Source organism: Pseudopodoces humilis, chromosome 5, assembly GCF_049639895.1.
Source record: "Pseudopodoces humilis isolate 2021_Gansu_Grassland_sample_001 chromosome 5, ASM4963989v1, whole genome shotgun sequence".
NCBI lineage: Eukaryota > Metazoa > Chordata > Aves > Passeriformes > Paridae > Pseudopodoces > Pseudopodoces humilis.
The window spans coordinates 54020569-54043554 of NC_142204.1; the positions used below are offsets into that span (position 1 = coordinate 54020569).

At 35.9% G+C, this 22986-nt stretch overlaps 1 protein-coding gene across 3 annotated transcripts in view; it reads left to right on the forward strand.

Annotated features, from left to right (window-relative positions):
* IL17REL (interleukin 17 receptor E like) overlaps positions 1–22986 on the forward strand; it is a 42640-nt gene that overhangs the window by 13441 nt on the left and 6213 nt on the right. The window contains exons 2-13 of one of the 3 annotated variants that reach the window (XM_088055463.1): positions 4368–4395; positions 10279–10428; positions 11153–11262; positions 11529–11643; positions 13262–13306; positions 14156–14295; positions 14701–14772; positions 16911–16965; positions 17595–17758; positions 19992–20039; positions 20695–20752; positions 21074–21219. In XM_088055463.1, the coding sequence (XP_087911589.1) occupies positions 4368–4395; positions 10279–10428; positions 11153–11262; positions 11529–11643; positions 13262–13306; positions 14156–14295; positions 14701–14772; positions 16911–16965; positions 17595–17758; positions 19992–20039; positions 20695–20752; positions 21074–21219 (1131 nt within the window). The remainder of the gene's footprint in view (positions 1–4367; positions 4396–10278; positions 10429–11152; positions 11263–11528; positions 11644–13261; positions 13307–14155; positions 14296–14700; positions 14773–16910; positions 16966–17594; positions 17759–19991; positions 20040–20694; positions 20753–21073; positions 21220–22986) is intronic. The other 2 variants (XM_005519210.3, XM_088055464.1) reach the window with 2 other exon arrangements.

Sequence of the window (22986 nt, forward strand, 5' to 3'; positions counted from 1 at the left end):
GATGGATTTTTGCAGAGCATCTCCTCTCAATTGGAAATTAAAAAAGAACATGTTCAGATTAATCATCTTTATTGGCCTTTTGGCTACAGTTTGAACATCAATTATTGCAAACCCACCCTTTCCCTGTGTTGTAAAAGTACCCATGCTTGCTTTTAATGATGGTTAAAGAATAGAAATTGTTGGAATAGAGAGAAACGAAAGAATATGGTCATGTTCCCTTCTCTCTGCCTTTTATGACAACTGAACCTAAAGTAGAAATGTAACTAATAGCTTTACCAGTGAGCATTGCTAAAGAGGGGGGAAAACTCTTCGTTCTACATTCACTGACTAATGTAGATAACTTAATGAATCAATGTTAAATGTCTGACAACCTGGTCCCCACTAAAGAATGCATTTTAAGGCATTTTCAGGCTTTTTACTATTCCTTACGGAGCTGTGGAAGAGCTGCCACCAACTCTTCTGTGAACGAGGTCCAACAGAAATAACAGGTAGACTGTGAACCCAAATTTTCCTCAGACTCTTTCCAGCATGACAGAACATCCAGGGAAGAATTTCCACAATTCTTCACTTGATTTAGTGCCTGAAGACATGCGAGGAAATGGGAAGCAGATTTGATCTTTGTTTCTTTTTCATGGCAATTTTAATTCATGAAAACACTCCCTGTGCCCCCTAATCCAAGTCTTCCTCTGCTGATCTCACTCTCTTCTCTACAGTTATTAGAACAATGGGATATTACAATTATCTTCGATTGAGGAGAAGTTGCTGTGCTAGCTAAAAAGTTGGCACCACATCTTCTATTCAGAGTGCTGCATGCTGGTGGTGTCTGTTCAGATAACCTCTAGCTACAGTTGAGTAATACCACAAATGGGGAAAACCCCAGAGAAATAGGAAAATCCCTAACTGTTTGTGCATTGTGTAAGTATATTTTGCTTAGGCTTTTTGCCAAAGAAGATATGAATCAAAGATTCTACCTGTATAAGAGTAAAATGTACTATCATGTTCAGGATCTTATTTTTGCATAAAAGATGCCCTCGGCATTTGTAAAAAGGGAAGAAAATTTCCGTTCTGGTTTTAGTGTGTCATGTTTTTCTATTGCACTTATAACTGAAAATTCCTGAAAAAAAAAAAAAAATATATAGAAAGTGTGAGAGGAACTTGGTTAATTCATTTGAATTATTTTTTCAGACAAATAGTCTATTTGGACTGTTTTGCAAAATGATTGTAAGAGAAAATACCACCCCCACCCACTTGGTATTGTACAATAAAAAGAAACACTTAAAAAAATAAGAAATTTGGGTGTGACCTAATGTTGCTGTAACTGGCAAGTGTTTGTGCAAATATTTGATTATTTATGTAAATGTTCCCAACAACTCACCCAGAACTCAACCAAGTGCCCAAGAATGACAAAACATCTCCCTACCAGAACAAAAGTCACAAAGGATGTTTCTTTCTTTCCTGTGGAAAATACAAGAAAATAAATGTAAGAGTTCATATGATAGGATTCCTCCATGCAATAGTGAAAACTAGTAATTAATTAGGATAGACTAAAAGGTGTTAGAGGATTTCTTTATCATGCCACAGCTCACAGAAGGGGGTGTTTCAGTTTTCCCCCTGCAATATATGTAATTTAATTATTTTACCTTCAGTTTTCAGTTTTTATTTTTCAGGTGTCATAATAGGGAGATGACCTTCTCTAAGAAAAAGGCTGAATCCTCTGATTTTTATGAATTTTTTTGTTGTTTAATTCAGTGTGGTCTTGATTTTTTTTAAATGTGTTTTTTGCACTAAGGTTGTAACCAGAAAGAATGGTTAGAGAAGTTAAAGATGCTGTTCTAAGAAATTTTGACTGGCAATTGGGAACTCTGTCAAGCCACCTAACCAAAATATTTTCAACAGTCTGGCTGCAAAATGGGAAGTTAAAAATATGGAGGTAATTTGCTGAATGATCAGCCTCATGAGAGATTAATTTCTTCCAGTAAGTAATGACTGAGAAATTAGTTGATCTAGCAGTTAGGTTTTCTCAACAATAAAAGTGAGCTCTCTAACTCACTCACTTGATATTTTGCAGTGATTTTGTATATTTGGTTATTCCACTTCCTAGGGCCATAGAGAAGCTCAAAAGTGACTCAATTCAAGTTTTCTTGCAGCACACTTCTGCAGGATTTAATAAGAAAAAAATCAAAAATTAGACTTTGAAACAGCAGTTAAAAATCTGGTAATTTTATATGAGATGGCATGTTCCACTTCTGTTGGCTTAGTGTTGGACTGAATAATTCAGAAAATTATAGTCTTCTTTTTATTGATGAATGTGCAGTGGCAGCATCATCAAATTACCAATGAAGCTTATTTTGTGGGGAAGGGGACAGAAATAGTTAATAAATAACAAGTATTTATATGATACAGCAGAAATTAGGGCTTATCAGTTACTATTTTCAGTTTTTCATGGGGATTTGAGGAAATAATAAATCATTGAAATAGAATATCCCAGTTTTAGAACTGTTATGTAAAGAAGTTTGGTGTACTTTAGAGAATCATAAAATTGTTTGGGCTGGAAGGGAGCTTTAAAGGTCATTTAGTCCCCTGCAGTGAGTAGGGATAGCTCTAGCTGGATCAGTGTGCTCACAGCCTCATCCAACTTGGCCTTGAATGTTTCCACCACCCTGACTGTAAAACATTTTCTTATGTCTGATCTAAATCTACTCTCATTTAATTTAAAACCATTACCCCTTGTCTGGTTGCAACAGGCCGTAATTGGAGTGTCAATGTATTATGCTGTAGAAGCAGCCAAAAAATATCTTTAACAATGTCACAAATAATTTTTCTAATCTTCAGTCAATGACAGTATATGACCATGTTTGTTTTATTATAAAACATGGTTTAAAATGCCACATTTTATGCATTTGCACTTTTTTGAGTCATAGTAACAAATTGCCAATAGTAAAAGATGATAGCTTATCCAAAAGTGATTGTTAAAAAATAGAAGTGCCAAAAGGACAAAAACTGATTCAGGTTAGACAGTGGTCACTGGCTTTCTTAAGGCCTCCTTTAAGAAGGAGCTTATTTAGCTCAAATGAAAAGCTGTCATGAAGAACAGGACACACTTAGGTACCCCAGGCAGCTGCCACAGGAGAATGAACATGCTGCCATTTCTCACCTGTAGCAATATGGTTTTGCTCTACAGCTTTGTTTCTGAGCAGCACAGGATTTCTTGTGGATGAAAGCCTCCTGGAAAACCAAGCAATAGTTATTTTATGATGTGCTAATGCTTTCCCAGGCTGTAGCCTCTGAGTTTCAATTCAAGAACTTCTAGATGTCCATCAGAAGACTTTTGCTGGCTCTAAAACTCACAGATTCTTGGCTTCTGGACAAGATCCTAAAATGTTTTAAAAGGACTAAGAGCTGCCATCCCGTTTGAGAGCAGAGGATACAAGGCAGTGCCTGCTACTTCTGTGGGTGTGATAAAAGTACCTCTGTCAACAGGACACTGCTTTTAAAGGAAAGAAAATGGGAACATATATTCTCTATGCAAAAGAATACTGCTATAAGGGCTATGCCAGAGACCTGAATGCCAGAACAGCAGCAAACAGTATTTGCTGGCTAAGGAATAGTCCTTCTTTAGAATGTCATGCATAGCAGTCAAAGTAAGATTTGTTATTCCTGTACTCTACAAAATTTTAGTGTCTGGTTAAATGTTTATTCTAATGGGAAAATGGATGCAGTCTGTCTGAAAGATAGCTAGAAGCTTGTTAAAATCTCAATGCCAGGTTCACTTTGCCTCCCTTGAACACAGTAAGTAGTGTGGTAATGGAGTAATTTAATTTTCAGTCTTCTAAGCCAGATGTCAGAAATAAAAAGTCTTATTTCTAGACTGCTTTTTCAATTGCTATAATGCTTCCTTTCTAGTGGGATCTTCTAAAAATCATATAATATTCAATAATGTTCTATAATGGGTATCTTCCATTATAAAATTGTTGGGTTTTTTTGCTCTGGTGTGAACAATCCATTGTAGAGTTTAATGAAGTAATGCATAAACTCTTGGTCAGTAGGAATGCAGTATCTATAAAATTATGTCTGTATTTGATGGAACTTTTATGTTTGTTAGAACAATTACACACCTCAGTAGAAATACATGAAAATGAGGATAATGCTGATCCTGTGTCCCCATATGTATCAGGCTGTCATATGCAGCACTGATGTGCTTTTTTATGGTATTGGAAAATATTTTTTTTTAAATCTTGAATATTATTTCTGTTGTGGACAATGAATAAGTTTACCTGTTTAAGGTATGTTTACTTGTGTACAATGATTGAGCAATATTTATTTTTATTATTTCCTCAGCTCTTAAAATATTTTGTTTCTGTTTGCAGGGGATTCACTGTAAAAGCAAGCCTTCTGGTGAGTATACATTATTCACGGTTTTACTATGTTTGTTTTTAAGGATAATTTGTTAAAGATATTAAATCCACTATGCTAGTGACATCAGATCGCTGTCATAACAAGGCACTTACCACCAATTCTTTCATAAAAAACATTGGAAATTGGTAAGTTTTGATAAATAATAGGTTAATAATGACAATTGCTTTATAATTTTCCTTACCATAGTGAAGGAAAGAGAGTGTGCTAAGTCACTTTACATGTTTTTATTGCTTCTACTTATTATTGATATTGCCTATAGTAATAACACATGGGCTTGAATTACCTGAACCCTGAAGCCTCCATCAGTCACTCCTTCAGTGCACGCAGTCATTTGTAGGGAAGTATGAGGCAGCTGCCTCGCAAACAGTCCCCCCTGAGAGGACAGTCACAGTCCCCCCAAGAGGACAGTCACAGCCCCCCTGAGAGGACTGTCCTAGCTGGAGGCTCAGCTCTGAGTACTGCTGGTCTCCACAAAGCCTTTCCTGAATCCATGTGGCAGTGAGTCCATAGACAGGGAGAAGATGCAATGCTGAGCTCAAGCATGTGAGATGCTGATGCTATGACATAGGGCATGAACTGAATGTCAGCTGGCACAACTCCTTACTTGGAATGCGTGGTATTTATGGGATTGTGTTGAGATGGAGAGAAATAATGTGTATATGGAATGGATGCAGTTAAAAGTCTCACCAGAAAAAATCTCAAGGCTTCTGCCAGTCAGCAGAGTGAACTTTCGGTGGCTGGTTCAGAGGCTGTGAATGAATCTTGTTAGGATTAGGCAGCTGAGTTGGTAGTTGCAGAAACTATGTGGAAGATAGAAGAAGAAACAGGGGTGTTGACCCTTGCTCTGCTAGCTGAAGCATGCCTTCAAAGATGTAAATCTTTGAGCAGTTCAGGCTGAGAAAATCAAGCCCTTCAACCTGTTCTCAAAAGGAAGAACACCCGTAATTCTGTTGGTTATGAGTTAAAATCTGTTCTGTGCAGTTAAAAACAAATGCAGATCTAGACAGCGGAGACTCACAGGTACCACGAGGTGGTGATTCATTCCATCCATTTTAGGACAATGGGATTTATATGCTGGGAGAGAGGCAAGAGGGATTGTCACTCTCTGTTGGCTGCCAGAGTTGTGCAGATCACAGACACAGCCTGGCTGAGGTCAGAAGGGACCTCCGTGAGTCTTCTGGTCCAATCCCCGATGCAGGGACATGCAGATGATGCACGTCAGATAAGCTAGATGTTTCACTCTTAACAGGAAGGGCAGTGAAGGGTTCATTAAACTAAAGATCCATATCTTTGAAGATGATATACATGAAGCTGGTTGTAGGTTTTTCAGTGCTGTCTGAAAAAAAACTTATCAGCTCTCTTTAAGACAATTAACATGTAGGATGACTCAGCCTTACAGGGGTGATGAAAAAGCATTTTTTGTCTTCATCCTAATTCACTTGTGCAACAGTGGGTGTATACTCCTTTGCATACTTCCTTCTCTATATTATTTTTTAAAATTATTTGTTACTTGAGGTAAAATTACCTTAAGAGACCTTAACTCTATGGTAGAGAACCTTTGCAGTAGTTATTTCTTTAAGCTGCAACAAAAGGATATTTCCTAAAATTTGCAACCACCACCTCAGTAGTATTTGGCAGTGTGGCTTTGACTCTGACATCTTCCTCCTGCTCTTCTAGACTGTTAGGTAGCACATAAGAACTACTGTAGTATTTGAAATTCACTGTAATATATCCATATATTGATATCAAAGTATCGAATTTTAAAAAAATTACATTTTCAGAAGATATGGTTGGCACAGTATATCACCCTGTTGTTCAGTATCCTTGAAAGTTTGAAATGTTTTCTGAACACACAACCATGAAACCCTTTTAATTTACTGTACATTCAATCTATTGTGAAAGAGAGGCTGCCAGTCTAAAATTTAATCAATTTCATAATTGCTGTGAGTACTTTCAAGTAGTGAATTTTGGTACTTATTAACTGAAGTGCACCATGTGGATATGGTAGGAGAGCATGTCTACTTTGTTGATGAATTTTGGTGAATCATCCTAATGAACAGATGCAGCAGACACTGTGGTAAATCATATGCAAATAGATTTGAAATACTACTGTAATTTATACTCATGGAATGATATGCCAGTGAAGCAATTCAGATTTAGGCTTTAGAGATGCTCACAGATTTAGCCCTGTCAGCATCCTTAAGTAGCTCAGATTCTTACAATACTTGTAGGGAAGACATATCAGATAAAAAAAAAACAGTTAGGATTTTCTATTGGGTGTTGTCCCAGTTCTGTTATTAATAGGTTTTCTCTGCCTTTTTTTTTTTTTTTTCATGCTCTTCTCCAATTTCATCTCCTTACCTGCGGCTTCAAATTATTCATCTATTCATTTCTATTGCATATTCATTGCTCATCTCTGGCTTCTAACATCCAACTGTACATAAGGTGTCCTTTAATGTCATGACAATTCTAGGTTGATTGCTGCATCATCAGATTAAAAAAAAATTATCTGCTGTGGTTGACCTGATGGCAAAAGTACAAGGAAATGCATACATGCTGAATAATAAGCCTCTTTATGCCTGGGCTTATATGTGCCCATAATTAAGTAACCTTTTATTAAAGCAACAATCCCTTTCTCATGTAGGGCTAATTACAGCTATTATTCATAAACACAAAATTTAGGTAAGATTTACTCAGCAGATGGTTTGTGTAGCAAGATGTATTTTTATGTCTTCTGAGGTATAGATAAAACTATTTGTTGAAAAGGAAAATGGGGTGTGTTCCAGAAGAAAATATCTTAAGGGGGGATTAAAAGATGATAAAGTGGGAGTTTACTGAAGAGTTAGTCAGAAATGAGTCTCATACTGTGATGATTTATACAATGAAAATTATTTTCTGTCTGGTCATATCATGTATTTACTGTAATCCAATGGTAGTATCCTCATGCATGATATGATCCATTTACTTTATTATTAATGAGTTTTGCAACATATTTTGCAATTCTCAAAATCTATTATAAAATTAATGGAAAAAAATCCAAAGTGGAAGTGTAATTTCATTTCATTCAGTGCATTTGTTCTCAGTTTGATAGTAGAAACCCTGATTAAGAACAGTGTGTCTGCTGACAGGACAGCAGAGTGTTTGTGCATCTGTCTGATGCTGATCCAATATCAGTTATGCATCCAGGTTGACTTAGAGCTCTCATAAGATAGTTCCAACTCTGTGACTCCTGATGATATCACACCTCAGGCTGTAATAGCTAAGAAGAAACTTCAACTAAATCATGACAATATTCCCTCCCCCCAAAAATATGGCCAAATAATATGGTCAAATACACCCAAACAGAATGACAGAATGTTTTGTAACTAAGCATCCACTTTGAATATCTATCTATCTATCTATCTATCTATCTATCTATCTATCTATCTATCTATCTATCTATCTATCTAATCTATCTATCTATCTATCTATCTATCTCTACATATGTCTACATACATTGCCCTCCCCTTAAATAATTTCTATGCAGACATAGGACTAGGCAAGTTTATAAGCCTGGATCAAGAAATTTACACCAATAACCAAAACTTAAGCAGCAACAGTTACTCCCAGATACCACTGGGTATCCACAACTGCATCTCATATGATGCAGTCAGGAAAATATCTTTTTGAGCAAAGAGACAGAACTCAAACTAATCATCACTTATCACATTATTAGTAATAGTTATCATGTAGTTAAGCAATTCCCAGTTAGTTGTGGGTGGATTAATTGAGTGTTGTACAATAACTTTCCATCCTGAGATACCTTCAGGATTATTACACCACCCATTTTTGGAACATGGAATACAGTGTTCATATCCAGCTGCTGTGCACTGTACTCCTGAGGGCAGTCTCATTTCTGTGGAAATATTTATAAATTCTTCAAAAGCCAACATACTCTTAAAGCTTTATATGTATATTTTGAGTGATCTGTGTTTTTTCATTGGTTTGCATAAATTGTCCTCTAGTTGCCAATATTTTTTTTGATAATTCAGAGTTGAACTACTGCCAGTTGAAGTAAAGTGTCCATGTTTTCCCATGCTTTTCCACTTGGTTCATATCAGCATATCCTGCTGCCTCCAAAATATGCTCAATGACACAAAACCAGACAAACAGAGCAGAGATTCGGGTGTGAAGGGTTTGTCTCTTCTGACCATATGTATGTGATATGTATCATGCAGGACTTAGTCCTCCTGATATCAGGTGTGAGGGCACTTAAGGCCTAACAGATTTAAGCAAAGGTGCCACATTTATTTCAGCCTGTCTTGACATTCTGCAGTATCAGTATCTGATCTTTGACAATGGACACTGGGAAAATGATGATCTCGTAAGTTAGGAAGAAGTCCTGTTCCGGTTAATACACTTTCAGTCTTTGAATTTAGAGCATTTTCCTTCACTTGAGGGGTTGGAAGGATAAGTAAGGATACACTTTGTCTTTCCTTCTCCACACCCTACCTTTCCTCTGCGGGAGCTGTGGATCTGTCTTCCATGTGAGTCAATGAGCATCCACAGTTGACAACAGCTCTTGGCTTGACATTAACGGATGCACCCTTTCCTGATGATTCCATTAAAAGTGCTATCCTGAATTTTGTGGCAAGCACAGTATTGTGGAACTGCTGTTTCATACTTTCATACTCTTTGCCATTCTTTCTGAAATCCTTCTAGGACCATTTTGAACAGCTGAATTATATATATATATATATTTTTTTTTTGTTCTTCTAGCCTCTCACCAGGGGAAAGGATAATGGTCAATAAAATACATTTTTTACTTGGGTGGTTTTTGACTTTCATGCTATGTATGGAAGGAAGAAGGCTATGAAATATTTCAAAGAAATAATAGTTGTATAGTTAGAGCTAAAAAGAGCTGTGCTGCATTGCATACCACAAAGCCAAGGGACAAAACCCAATTCCCTGGCTATTTTTTCTGATAGTTTCTTGAATTACTAGTTTTCATGACTGCAAACAATGGATGTGGAGAAGCCCAAGGAATGCATTGGGGATTAAATCCACTGTACCAATATAAATTCATAAATAAACAACTGATTTCTATGTCGGGAAGACTGAGAAGTAGAAAGAGATGAAATATGCTAACTGATGGGGTTTGGGGCCTTACGTCTATTTTTTCCATTTATACTAGCCTACAGTTTTAGCTCTTCAAACCCATTTCCTAAGGCTTTGGAATGACTAAAATTACACAGCGAAATAGAAGAAGGCATAGTAGCTGTGTTCTTTGCCTACTGATTACTGTGTTTTGTGCCTTGAAGAAGGCCTGGATAATATTTATTCTGCTCTTGTTGTTCTGGTCTAAATCAGAAGGAAATCCAGTAGATGTAGGGTACTCTTCCATGACTAGGAATGCAATGGTGCCCTCTTGTGTGAAAGTGAAATTTTAACAGCAATGGAGACCATCAGAAAGTCCTAAAATTTAAGTACTATTATGAGAGTGCTCACAATATGCAGGTAATGGTTTTGAAAAAAGTTTATATAAATTATTAGTTTAGCCATGATCTAGCACATCTAATTAATTAAAAACAGTATTAGTCTAGGTGTGTTCTGCTAACCTTAGTTGGTAGAAGTGTGATTGCTTCCTCTTATGGGTGAACATTTCCCTAAGCCTAGAAATTTATTCCAACCCCCTAAAATTGCTAGTGAAGCCAACTAAGTATGTTGGCTGTGTGAAAGTCTTAGGCAAAGTACTGGCTTTGCTGGTCAGTGGTTACATTCTTAGTGATTTCAGGAGAGTTGGAACTTCCCCTGTAGTGCTTGCTCTCCCCCAGACATCCTGTGTATGATGAGTTTTCTCTGTCCTTGTGTTTGCATTTGCAGGTGGCATTTTTAACAGCTTCTGCCATGATGCTCCTGCATCTTTATCTTCTATGGTGCTGAAAAGCATGAAGATCTCAACAGTGATGAAATGTGTCCAAGGAAGCCCATGCTCTCTTCATTTAAACATTAAAGGAACACTGAGTCTGGATGGTAGGAATCAGTTTTGTTACTGAACCCTTTCTGTTCATTTTTTGCTTATTTCAGCCAAATTTATTCCATATGGTAATATTTTGGACCAAGCTGTTTTCATGTAACATCAGAAAAATATTTTTATGAAAGCATTTTACTACAAAACAGTTCTCAAAGTGACTGAGAACTGAGATAATGAATTCTGTCTTCCAATGTAACACACATAACTTGTCTTCTGCCAGTGCCCCAAGCACACAGCTGCCCTTTTCTTTCTAGCTCTGACATCCATGCAGGCACACACACTAATTCTGTCTGCTCTGATAATCTGGACATGAGTGACTGCCCTTACAGAAGGAGAAACAGTTTATTCATCTGCAGTTACAGTTCTGCACTAAAATAAAATGGAAGTGCATGACCTTCCTGTGCGTAGTCTATTTTTACTAACACCTTGTCATTCATGTGCTTCATGTTACCATTTAGGTATTTCCTAGTTGCTTCACTCAGAGTTAATAGGTTTATTTTTAAAATTTGCATTTAAAGCTTCATTTATAGCAATCTGTATTAAATCCTTGTTCCTACTCCCATGTGTGAGTTATATATAATGTCCCTTTTTTAGCAGAGATACAATACATGTGCCTTTCACTCAGAAGGAAAGCTTATGATATGGTGTATTTTAATTTAAGTTTTTGTTCTTCTTAAAGATGCTTAAATTATACTTTTGCAATCTGTTCCTAACTCGTTTCAGAAAATGTCCGTGGGCTGGAAATATGTTCTTTTTCACTGGACACGCAGCAATCTCAGTGCACAAATGTGAGATTCACTAGGAAGAAAAGCAAGATGCTTAATGGAAAGAAGGTAAACTTCTTTTTGTGAATATTTGGATTTCTAAAAGTGAAGGTGATAGCAACATCCTGGATTAGAAATTATGATACTCTTTGAAATCCTTTTATTAAGTTATATCTACTTTTACATTCCTAATGCTACCGTATTGACTGCTTAATGCTGCTTTTAAATGCAAATATATCTGAATGAAGAATATTTATTTCTTAAATATCTTAACCAGAGGTTTTTCTGTATCTGGAAGTCATGCGTGAACTCAGTTTTATAAATGTTTTAAACAGGTACAGGTCCAATTCAATTGCGTTGAAGTCAATGTAGCACAACACATCTATGTGACCATGAAAACTGTACCACATTACTGTGAAGTCAAGCTGAGTCAGCAATACTATGTTGAAGGTAGGAAATCATCTTAAATCAGATGCTTTTCAAGAAATATATTGCAAAATAAAAAAACTCAAACCAACCAAACAACAAAAAAAACCCTCAAAGGCAAAAGTACATCCAAACTGGGTTCTGATTTGTGGGATACACTGATCTAACTGATGGTAAATCACCCATGCCAGGACCAGGCTTAGTTTGTTTTTTTCATTGTTTTTTTTTTTTTCTTGTTAGCAAGTAAAAGTCTCGACTTGCTATAAAACCCAGAGTTTATATCTAAAAGTATGTGGAAAACTGAATTTACACAAAGCATTTATCCCAGTTGACCTTCTTGTGATTGGCACGTGCCCTTTCTCTGCCTGAAGGTTCATCCCTGCCTGCTCTCTGTGTCTTAGATGGATGGAGCTTCTGCTTCTCTGCATGGGTGGCCCAGGGGTGGCTTCAGAAGCTAAGGAAAGGTTAATAGGAAAATCTATGGAAATTTATTTTTTACTTTCATTAACTAGGTGTTCTATAGCCTGTTTACATGTAACTAAAAGCTTAGGTCACATTTTTCCATTTTCCAGTTTTTGGGGTGAAGTGCCTACCAATTTTTTACAAATGATTCCATGTAATTCCATTATTTGTACAAATAATTCCATGTCCATACAAAAATATATTCAGCAACATGGTCCAACCAAGATACAGTGTAGCCAGGGAAGGAAAAAGCAAAAAATGACATGAGACCCCTTGTCCTATCCCATGCCTGGGACTGTCCTGCCTTCCCACCTCCAGAGCCCATGGGTGGATGATTCTTGCCCTTGCCCCTTGGTACAGTGTCATCCCTGGTATATGGTTTGACATTTTGGTACAAGTAAGGCCATTTTGTGCTTAAAAAGCCTTTCATTTTCTTATAAATCCTGATTCGCTATTGAAGTATATAAATACTTTGTGAACAAAGAGGGGTGGAAACAAGGTTTTTTGAAGCCCAGTTTTAAGACACATTACTAGGGTGAGTGAGCAAATGAAAATAGGAAATACTTCTTGCTGGAAGAGAACTCTGTGGGGAAATTAAAGTGCTGCTCCAATACTGTGTTATACAAGGGGGAGTGAAGGCAAGACATGAAAATTTGTTTTAATGTTCTTAAGAGTTAAGTGTTAAGAGAAAGTGTTGCCTGGCTTCTAATTCTGGTAAGCTCCCTAGAAGCTAGATAGGGCATTTCTTTCTAAGGCTGGAGTCAGAATAGCAAAAATAGAGAATTAATGATAACAGAGAAATGAGCCTGGTAAACAACAGGAGTTGTTTTTCAAGGAAAAAGTAACTGAAATGAATATTATTACTCAAATTGTTGTTAGCTTCTGGGTAAAAAAGTGTACCATTATATCCTCAACTGCAGCCTTAACTGCTGATTAGGCTTCCCAGTAGAAACCCCAGACTGGGGAGATAGATCCTTAAGGCATATTGTGATATAATCTCTATGTGTGGGAAGAGTACTTCTCTCTTTTGCCATTTATCTAAACATGTATGTAAATCTGCCTTTAAAAAGAGGGATGAGAGAGGTTTCCTGCTGGGAATCTATCGGATATTTTGGCAGTTTGTTTACACAGTTATATGAATAAAGCAGCACTGAGACAAACTCTGCCTTCCACTTTGCAGACTGCAGAAACAGTGATGTGGGAAAATATATTCCAGCTTGTTCGGGTGAGCTGATCTTCTATGCAACCTAGAACTGAGATATTTTTTATAAAAAAAATTTTATATTTTCTATAAAATTACATGTTTTCATTCTTAAATGAGCAAGGAGAAAAAAATATAATTTCCAACTATCACTACTTATAATTACCCTGTAGTTGATAGATAATGTTCTGGAAATGTATTTCTATTGAAATGGTACATGGTAATGTTCTGAAAATATATTTCTATTGAATATGCTACATGGGAGGTAAAGGTTTTGATAATCTATTTGATTTCTAAACTTTTGGAAATAGATTTGTGTTTTTTTAATGCACTTTGGATTGCTGTTTTTATGTTTTGCCTATCGACAGACCTCATAAATAGATCAAAATTAATTTGCCAAATTACTATACTGCTTTTGGCATACCTGTGAATATATGTATAAAAAAATATTCCTTCCACATATTGCATTTGTCAATCATAGTTGCACATATTCTCTATGTAAGAAAATTACAATCTTGGGATAATCAGCCCTTATAATAGTATTAGTGTGTATATTTCAAATATTTGTACATAAACTACATAAGATTCCAAGTACTAAGGTTCAGGTAAAATTGGCACATGTCTTGGCCTCTCAGTATTACAAGTTCTAAGATAAAGAATGTTGAATGAAAATTATATCTCATAAAAAAGAACATTAGGATTATCAGTATAAAAGTAATAATTTCAAACGTTCTAAGTAATCTATAGATGTTGAGTTTCATCTCCATCAAGTTATGAAATATATTCTGTACCTTTTATGAATAGATAACATAGAAATATGAAAGTAAATAAAGAAACAGTTGTAATAATTTCATGCTTGATCTTTTTTTTCAGCTGGAAAGTTAGATTATAATTTAGACAGGGCAAGGAAAATTGTAACAGTGAATGTATCCAACTTTCCCCGAGATCAAGATTATTATGTTCGCCTGTGCCACAAATGGTTTACCTGTGAAGATGTTGGGGCATTTGCTGTGGTGAGTTAAAATCACACTGGTTCGGGGAACTGGTGGGGGGTGCCTTGGAGGTGGCAATGCTCATTAAGGTTATAATAAACGCCATCTATCTATATCTATATCATCTATATCTATATCTATATCATCTATTTATCTATATCATCTATATATCTATATCTATATCTATATCTAATCTATATCTATATATCTAATCTATATCTATATATCTATCTATATAGATCTATATCTATCTATATCTGTATCTATATCTCTATATATATCTGTATCTATATTTAATCTATATCTATATATCATCTATATAATCTCTGTCTATATTCATCCATATCTATGTAATCTGTAGCTATCATTTAGCTTTATTAAAAGTCATTTACTGTCCTGGATTTACGATCATCTTTTTAATTTCAGATAAAAGGAAAGGAATCTTTTAAATCCGTTTCTCTGAAATATTCTCAGCTACTCCCTTGTCTTTGCATTGAGGTAATGCGGTCTGGAATTTGGTATATGTTTGTGTTTCTTATTAAAGAAATTTTATCAGGCATTTGTGCTAAGAAAGAAGGAAAAATCTGAAGAAAAAGGCTTTAGATCCAAGTTTTTGACTAAGGCTTTTTTAACCTTAGGATTACATGAATGTAAGGAAGAGATTTTTTAGGAAATGCTAATTAAAATACGGCCATCAGAAGAAAATGGGATAAAATTTACAGTAATTTATGGAATTTGTTGTGTAATATTATTTTGACTGATCTTTTATAAAAAATGAAAGACAGAAGACTTAATCTGACTGAATTTCAGCAGCATTTGATATAGTATTGCATGAGAAACTAAAACAGGAATTGAGGAAACTGAGAGTGAGAACAAGATTTGAGTGGTAGATAATACCTGGCTGCAAGGCTAACTCAGCAACTCCTGTTGGATGGGCCTGTGCTGATAGGGAGGTTATTTAAGGATGACATGTAGAGTGATTCTCATATAAATGTTTTCATCAAGGACATGGGTAAAAAATGCATTTTCTGGAACACAACTGGGACGTGTAATCAAACATGGAAGAGGGTCAGGGTAATTGGAAGAGACTAGAGAGCTTCATATGTGACATAATTGAATGATGATGAAGTGTTAAGTATGATGTGCAAGTTCATGCACTTGCTCTAATAAAAAGAATTCTTTGTATGATGCAAGTCCTCATTTAGAAATAACAGTGGAAGAAAAAGATCTGGGTGAAATAGTTGATCACAGGGTGATTAACTAGCTTGCTTCCATGATGCAAACATGAACAAAAGTTAGGTTATTCCAAGCTAACAGAAAAGTATGGGCAAGGCCTTTGAAATACTGTAAGGAATTCTTGTATCCATATTCCAGAAAGATTAATTCAAAAGGAAGATGTACATAAGAAATCTGTAGTGGTTGGGAAAAGAAGATACTGTTTTACAAAGGAGATTCAAATACCATGTTTCCATTAGCCTGGTAAGACACATGCAAAGAGAAAATATGTTTGCTGTGTAAATAGAGACCAGAAGGGTCACTTATAAGGAAAAAATAAGTTGTGTTTTAAACAAAAGCCATTCTTTCAATGAGAATGAAGGGGGATAAACTTCATTCCATGAATATATTCAGGTTAGTTACAGATTTTTCTGATAACCCGAGAAGTGAGATTTTGGAATGTCTTTTATGCAAGGAATAAAAGGTCCCAAACAAATCTAAAATTATTTTGATAACATAGAAAGCTACTATGTGAACCTAGTTTTCTCAGTGAAATTTGGGGTTGGATTTACCTTGAAGATTAAGATATCTAAATGTAGACATCCAAATATAGATATCTACATTTGAATTAGGTGTCCAAATTCCTTACAGTCAATGGAGATGTAATTAATGCAGTCAGTTGCTCAACTGACTACATCATTAAGGTAGATGGCCCTTTTGGGATGTGCTGGACCGCGCTGTAGATTGCACAATAAGACTACTGTGACAGTAATTTGGGGACTTCAGTCACAATTAGATGTGTACATTGTGGGACCTAAAATCACATGCCTAAATACACAAGCTGAACCACCAAGTCTCTTCCAAGCCTAAGGATTTTTTTTATCCCACTCTGAATATATGAGACCACTAGAAAAATATTATTCCTCTCAGTGTACACACAGAAAATTCTGCAATAGGTTTGCTGAGCAAACAGATGAGAACTCTAAATAACAGAAACATTTGCACATGAGTCTACATAAATAGGGTATAGCAGCAGCCATGCACATACACTTGAAGATTGGGTTAAGTGTTAGCCTTCAGATTTTAAGGATGCATCCTTTACCATTGCCCAGGCCAGGAGATTTTATATTATGATTATTGAATGTTTTGATACTCCTAGAAAGTAATGTTGCTGTGAGAAACTTAATGAAAATTAATCTGGAAGACTTTCTAAATGAAATTGGACTAAATATATGACTTAAAAATAGTAGAAATACTAATAAAATAAAAATATAGTGCAAAACTTCTTTTAAAAAACAACTTCCAAAGCTTTCTAACAAACATAGCATCCTAATCCTTTGGTGGAAAATTTTTCTGACACATTCTCCCTGAAATGTTAAAAATGTGTCTGACAACCTCTAATGTCCACTGTTTGGTTGTAGGGTTGGCTGGCATTTCCAGATGCAAGGAGGATACAACTTTGCCCCTTTGAAAATGGCAAGTACTTTATGATTACTCTTTATAGGAGTGACTTTCAGCAGCTCCATTAGTATGTCACAATTTAAATTAATCTACAGTGAAAAAAATGTATTGCAAAACTTCAAGGAAATCATCATATTGGTTTGTTTTACTGTGAGTAGATAAAACAACTTACTTTCAGACCAAATAGTTCACCAAGTTCATGGCAACATAAACACTAAGTAACTTTCTAGATATTTCCCCCATTTTCTTAAGGAATAAAAGGTCAGCTTAGAAGTGAGCTGAGTGCTTGAAGAGAGAGTGCTTCAAGGAGACATTTGAAGAAGGTGTCAAGTACCCTACTTAGAGGAGGGTGCATGGAGTATCCTTGTGCCTTCCATGCTTAAGGGGAAATTACCCACAAAAATATTCCAGCAATGTCCGAATTTGTTCTGAGATGACAGCTGAAAATGAAATTCTTATTAGCACTTATGAAAGTAAATGTTTTACCAGACAAATAGAAATAAGAGTGGCCTAAAAAGTGTTTTATTGTGTTAAGTCCAAGATTTTGGTTTAAAGCACATATACAATAAGTACCAGACTTGTTAACTGTGTTGATTCCTGTCTGGACATTTTGAATAATGTTTTCCCTCTTTCTTTGTGCACAGATACACAGGTGCTATGGGACAATATTGTTTATAACCCATCAACACAAACCCTTGCTTGGGAGCCAGCCTGTCCTGTCCTTGTCATGGTTAACCTATGCAGGTTCACCAAGTCGAATGACCATTGTGAAGATATAGAAAACTCTTTCAAAAATTCTCCCGAGAAAGTAAGAGCTGTGTGGATTAATTCAAGCTGTGAGATTGAAGGGCATCACCAAAGGCAAAATGTGAAGAACTAGACTTTGGATTAACAGCAGTTGCAAATCCCTCTCTTCTTCTTTGATTCTTAAAACTATTCATAATCACAGTCTGTTCTTCCACACTAATCACATGATTTATTCAAAATGGTCACTGACTCATTATAAAGAAATAAAAAGTGGAGATGACTGGGCAGCTAGTAATGTTTGCTAAATTCTGTGGGGTAAATAGAATCTGCTTTTTATTTATAATTCATGTCAGATTTCCTTTAAAGTAAGGGAGACAGACACATTGTGAGGACAGCTCTTATCTGTAGATAGGCATAATAGGTTGAAGGGATTTCTCTCTGATGATACTGCCTTCTTTCTACTTACAAGGTTACAAGGGTCTGTTGTGATTAGAACAGATTTAGATATTTAACATTTAGACACCAAAAATGTAAATAAGATAAAGCTAAATATCTTTAAATATTTCTGGAGACATAACAGTACTTTGGTAGGGCACAATTGTTTTGTATATAAGATCTTTCTGAAGTGCCTTCCTCAACCTGGTCCAATGTCTTGAAATTATGGATGCTGAAATTTTGTGTCCCTTAGTTTTTCCAGCACTTTTTTTTCCTCAGGCTAAGAAGGGTTTTCAAATGCATGTGTCTTGAATGGCTTAACACTTCAATTTGAAATCTGATGATACTGAATGCTCTGGGTTTCTGAGGTTCATTAGAATTAATTTCATAATGAAAAGTAAGTTTCAGGCTTGCCTGATTGTGGAGAGAAGATAGTAAACTTAAAGTAACAATTGAAAAGGCAAATAAAATCAAATAATTTTGAAACTTTTGGACTAATATTGTTATTGTGATGACATGATAGAGGAGGGGGTGGGGCTGACTCAAGACTGTTGAATGCTTTTGTGATTAGGAACTCCTGGCCAAGCCTTTAGTGATTCTTCAGATTTATCATTTGTGAGTTCCAACAAAGCTTTGATCTCCAAAAAACAGATTAATTTAATTTTAGATGTGAGTGATCCCTGTGGGATTATTCATCTGCTGGCAACAACTTATTGCTTGCAGGAGAGAAAAAGAAAAAAAAAAAAATACTTAAATGAGGTCTGGCTGGTAATGGTTGTATCTGTTACCAGAACAAAATCCAACTTTATTATGGAGTATGAGTGTTTATCTGTATTTACTGATTGCATTAAATGGCTGAGCATTAAAATTAATCATAGAACCATAGAGTATCCTGAGCTGGAAGGGACCCAAAAGGATCATCAACATTTATGGATAGAATTAATTCCCTTTTTTTCCCCTCATTAATTCTGAGAAGTTTGATATTGAATTTGGTCCATTTATTGTACTGTAACCCTGAAAACCATCTCTGCAGTATGCTGGAAACCACTGCAGATTTCTCAGATAGGGCCACCTGCTCTGTAAATCCACACAAGGCCACCAATACTGTGCACATGTGCTGACTTAGGCACAAAAGCTGCATTACTCTTTACTGAGGCTGGGGCTTTCTCTGTCAATGACAATGCTGTCTCCAGGTCTGACAGTCAGACTATCTCCAGGGGCACTGTTATGTTCTCAAAGGAGGTTACAGGAAGGAAGAGTTTGGCTGTATATTGTGCTCAGTCACTTGAGCAACAGGGTTAATTTAAGTAGGATCACTTATATGTGTAGCAATTGTTTATATAAGACAAAGCTTTTTGTGGTGAAGCCCTTGGTGGGTAAAGAGTTGTTAATCAAGTAAACAACATTTTGTGGATTGCTTAAGTGGATTTCTAAAATTCAGCCTACATTCTGAAATATGGGTATGGAAAATGCAAAGATTTCTCAACTGATGGTGGAATATTTTTGGATGTCTGTTTAATTGTTCTGCTGAGTTATTCATGAGTGGCAAATAACGGGTTGATACAAGACAACTGTGTAATGACAATTTTGCACAAGACACCATGGAATCAATTAATTAAGCTCTAATGGGTCAGGTTGACCATAAAAAATATTACATGTTGCAGATAAAAAGAAGCAAATTATTTAGTAACCCAAAGCAGCAGTTATTTCTAATCATTTTATGCGATTAACTTCCTGGGGTGTTTATGAAGTAAATAAACCAGTTGCCTTCTCAGTAATCAAAGCATGAACATTTTCAATAGTTGATTTTGTGAAACTAGTTAATAAAACTAGCTAATGCTGAGTGCTCTATCTTCCAGCAGATTAAATATTCTCGTGTGGACACTCACCCAAGACTTTGCATGAAGGTAAAGGGATTTCTTTATAAAACATATATTAACTGTCCTTCTTCTGTCTCTAAAAAAATTGAGATGCTGATGGTCTTTATGACTTTTTTTTTTTTTTTTGTAGCTCTGGTGAATGGGTACTGAGAATGAAAGAAAAATGAAAGATTAGATTAGAAGGTGATTGTTTTGAAGTGCAACAGCAATGATAGATAGGACACAGGTCAGATTCTGCCCTTCATTTTTTCTGTTTAAGGAAACCAAGAAAAAAAATGGTTTTGGTCAATGCAAACTCTGAACAATGTGCTAAATTTAACATATAAAGTTTTTTGTAGTGAATATTTAAGAATAAAATGATCAATACAGTAAATTTAATGGAGAATCTCTTACTATTGTAGTTGAGAAAAAAATGCCAAGTAAGGCAGGTGTATTATTGTTTTATTTTAGAACACTTTTAAGTCAGTGGAACCAGGTATTTCTGTAAAATATGCACTATTATAAATACCTGAAGAATTAGGGGATCCAATTTATGTCAAAGGTTAGAAGATACCGTAAAGCAGGAAAGCTGTAAATTAATCTTCTGCAACTTTCTGGAATGCCCTGATCATCACTAGTTGAATATTTTGCCACAGATTGAAATAGAAAATTCATTTTTCCTAACAAGTTTCTCTGCTTTCAGTTTACAACCAAACGAGGATCTCGGATTAAATGTCCATTTTCTCATGGAGAATTTCCAGGTAAATATATATTTTTAAAATTGCATAACATTATATTGTGGAAAATATTTAAATCACTAGATATAACCTGTCTCTTAAGCGAGAAGTATTCACAATACTCTAAATTGTAAACTAAGTCAAAGAGATTTGACAGCTTGTTACTTCTATGTATCCTCAGAAGATCTAGTGTTCATTGGTATAAAAAGTAACTTGCAGGAAACAAAATAATTACTTGCACATTGTTTGATAGCACTTACAAAAAGCTTTTATTTTAGGCATCAATTTAGGATATAATGTATGGTATTTGTACATCTAAAAGCAAATCTTTTCCCCCAATATCAGCCTGGAAAATGAGGACTGCTGCAGTTGCAGAACAAATACAAGTTTTCTTCACATCCCAAATCAAGGCACAGTTCTCAGTGCTTGTGTGTAACAAGACGCAGATGGCTTCATGTGAATCTCTTGGGATGCACCATTCAGTCTCTGTGGTTTGTATATATTATTTCTTAAATATTGTAAGACTTTTAAACATACCTAACTTTATTAATCTTTGATTTCATTTATTGTTCTGCAGCTTGAATCCATTAATAAACCATGTACATATTGGAACAATTACTGGAACATTTTAAAAGCATGCAGTTCTAAATCTGATCTCTCACTGAAACAAGAAATAAAGATCCTGAAGTGAAATGAGTCACATCAGAGGATGTGACTATTGAGTGGTTAATATTCTTTTAATGTCATTTTTGTAGTGTAGTATTTGTATTATGTATATAGCAAATGTTACTGTTAATATTTCATACATGGGTCACTGATATAGCTGACCTGGCAAATCACACATCATGAAATGTAAGACTTGAGCCATCAATCCATGATGAACTCTAAATGTCACAGCTGCCAATACAAATTCAGCATGCAAGAAGGGTTAGTTTTCAGCCAAATTATCTTTCTGAGCTGACTGTATGGCTACACAACTGCTTCTTCCAATAAAGTGGGGACAGAGTGGGAAAAGATTATGGGAGGGTGAGACTTCAGTTTCAGGCAGCAGCTAATCATGGGAGCCTCATTCCTCCCTTGCAGCTTAGTCCACACCCCACACATTTTCAGTGCAGCACTGTGGTTTTCCCTTTAACTCTGCCAGGTTACCTTGTTGGCCCAAACTGTGATCTGCTGAGAGACACATTGGAAAGTGAGGTCAAAGAGCAAAAGAATGGCCATAGCATTATTTTTCAAACAAGAATATTAGCAGGATATATCCTAGTAGCTATTTGGACCACCATGCTGAAAGACATCCCTCTGGTCCAGCATCCAGCTCCTCAGTAGTCCCATGTCCACTGCTAAATAAGTGCTCCTGCTGTCTGCTTCACTGACCAGGTATATGAGATGGCATATGATGAATTTTGAGAAATTTGAGAAATCTAGATATTGTGATTTGAATTGTTACTCCTGTTACTCCTGCTGACTTCACTTCCTTGTGGAGGGATGTGCTTTAGAACACACAAACACAGCTCCTACATCTGTCCTCTCTTTAAGGTATATTCCAGCTGTACTTATTTGCCACTATGCAGAGACACAATGTGCCTTTTTCAGGTACTTGTGATTTTACTGTACTGCTGTAGAAGAGTGCACATACCAGGGCTTAGCTGATGACCAGGCAGTTATGAACAAGGATTTCTTAAACATAATGGGCTGGACACTGAACACTGAATTTGTTTTCTGAATAATGAATCAGTTTAGATCTAGATTTAGATTTAGGTGCTGAATGTAACTGTTAAAAACAGGGTTTTCCAACTCAGCTCAATCTGAGGACATGAATAAGCAGAAGATGAAAAATTGCTCCTCTAGGAGATCCGAAAGCTGAATAATCATGGGAAAGACCTGGGAAAAAACAGCTATCTTAGTTAATGGACCTGTGTAATGGACCACAGAGGGCATTAATGGTAACATCAAGAGTCTGTCCTTATGGGAAAAGCTGTCTGGAAAGTGCTGTATTACTGGCAGAGATGAAGATCTGCATGGTAGAAAAGTTGTCAACACTCAGGGAACATTCAGTAGCACTTCCCTTCAACTGGTCTATTTCACATGAAATCTGTGGAGTTTCTGGTTTAAAAGGTTCCCTGTGTGAATTGCTAAGTGAAAGGGATAATCGTGGAGCACATCTAGATATTGAAGTGTGTGTTTCATGAAGGCAATGATGCATTTAAAAATGATGTTTTCTTCCCTGTGGTACAAAGCTGTTATGTCCTCTGCTACTG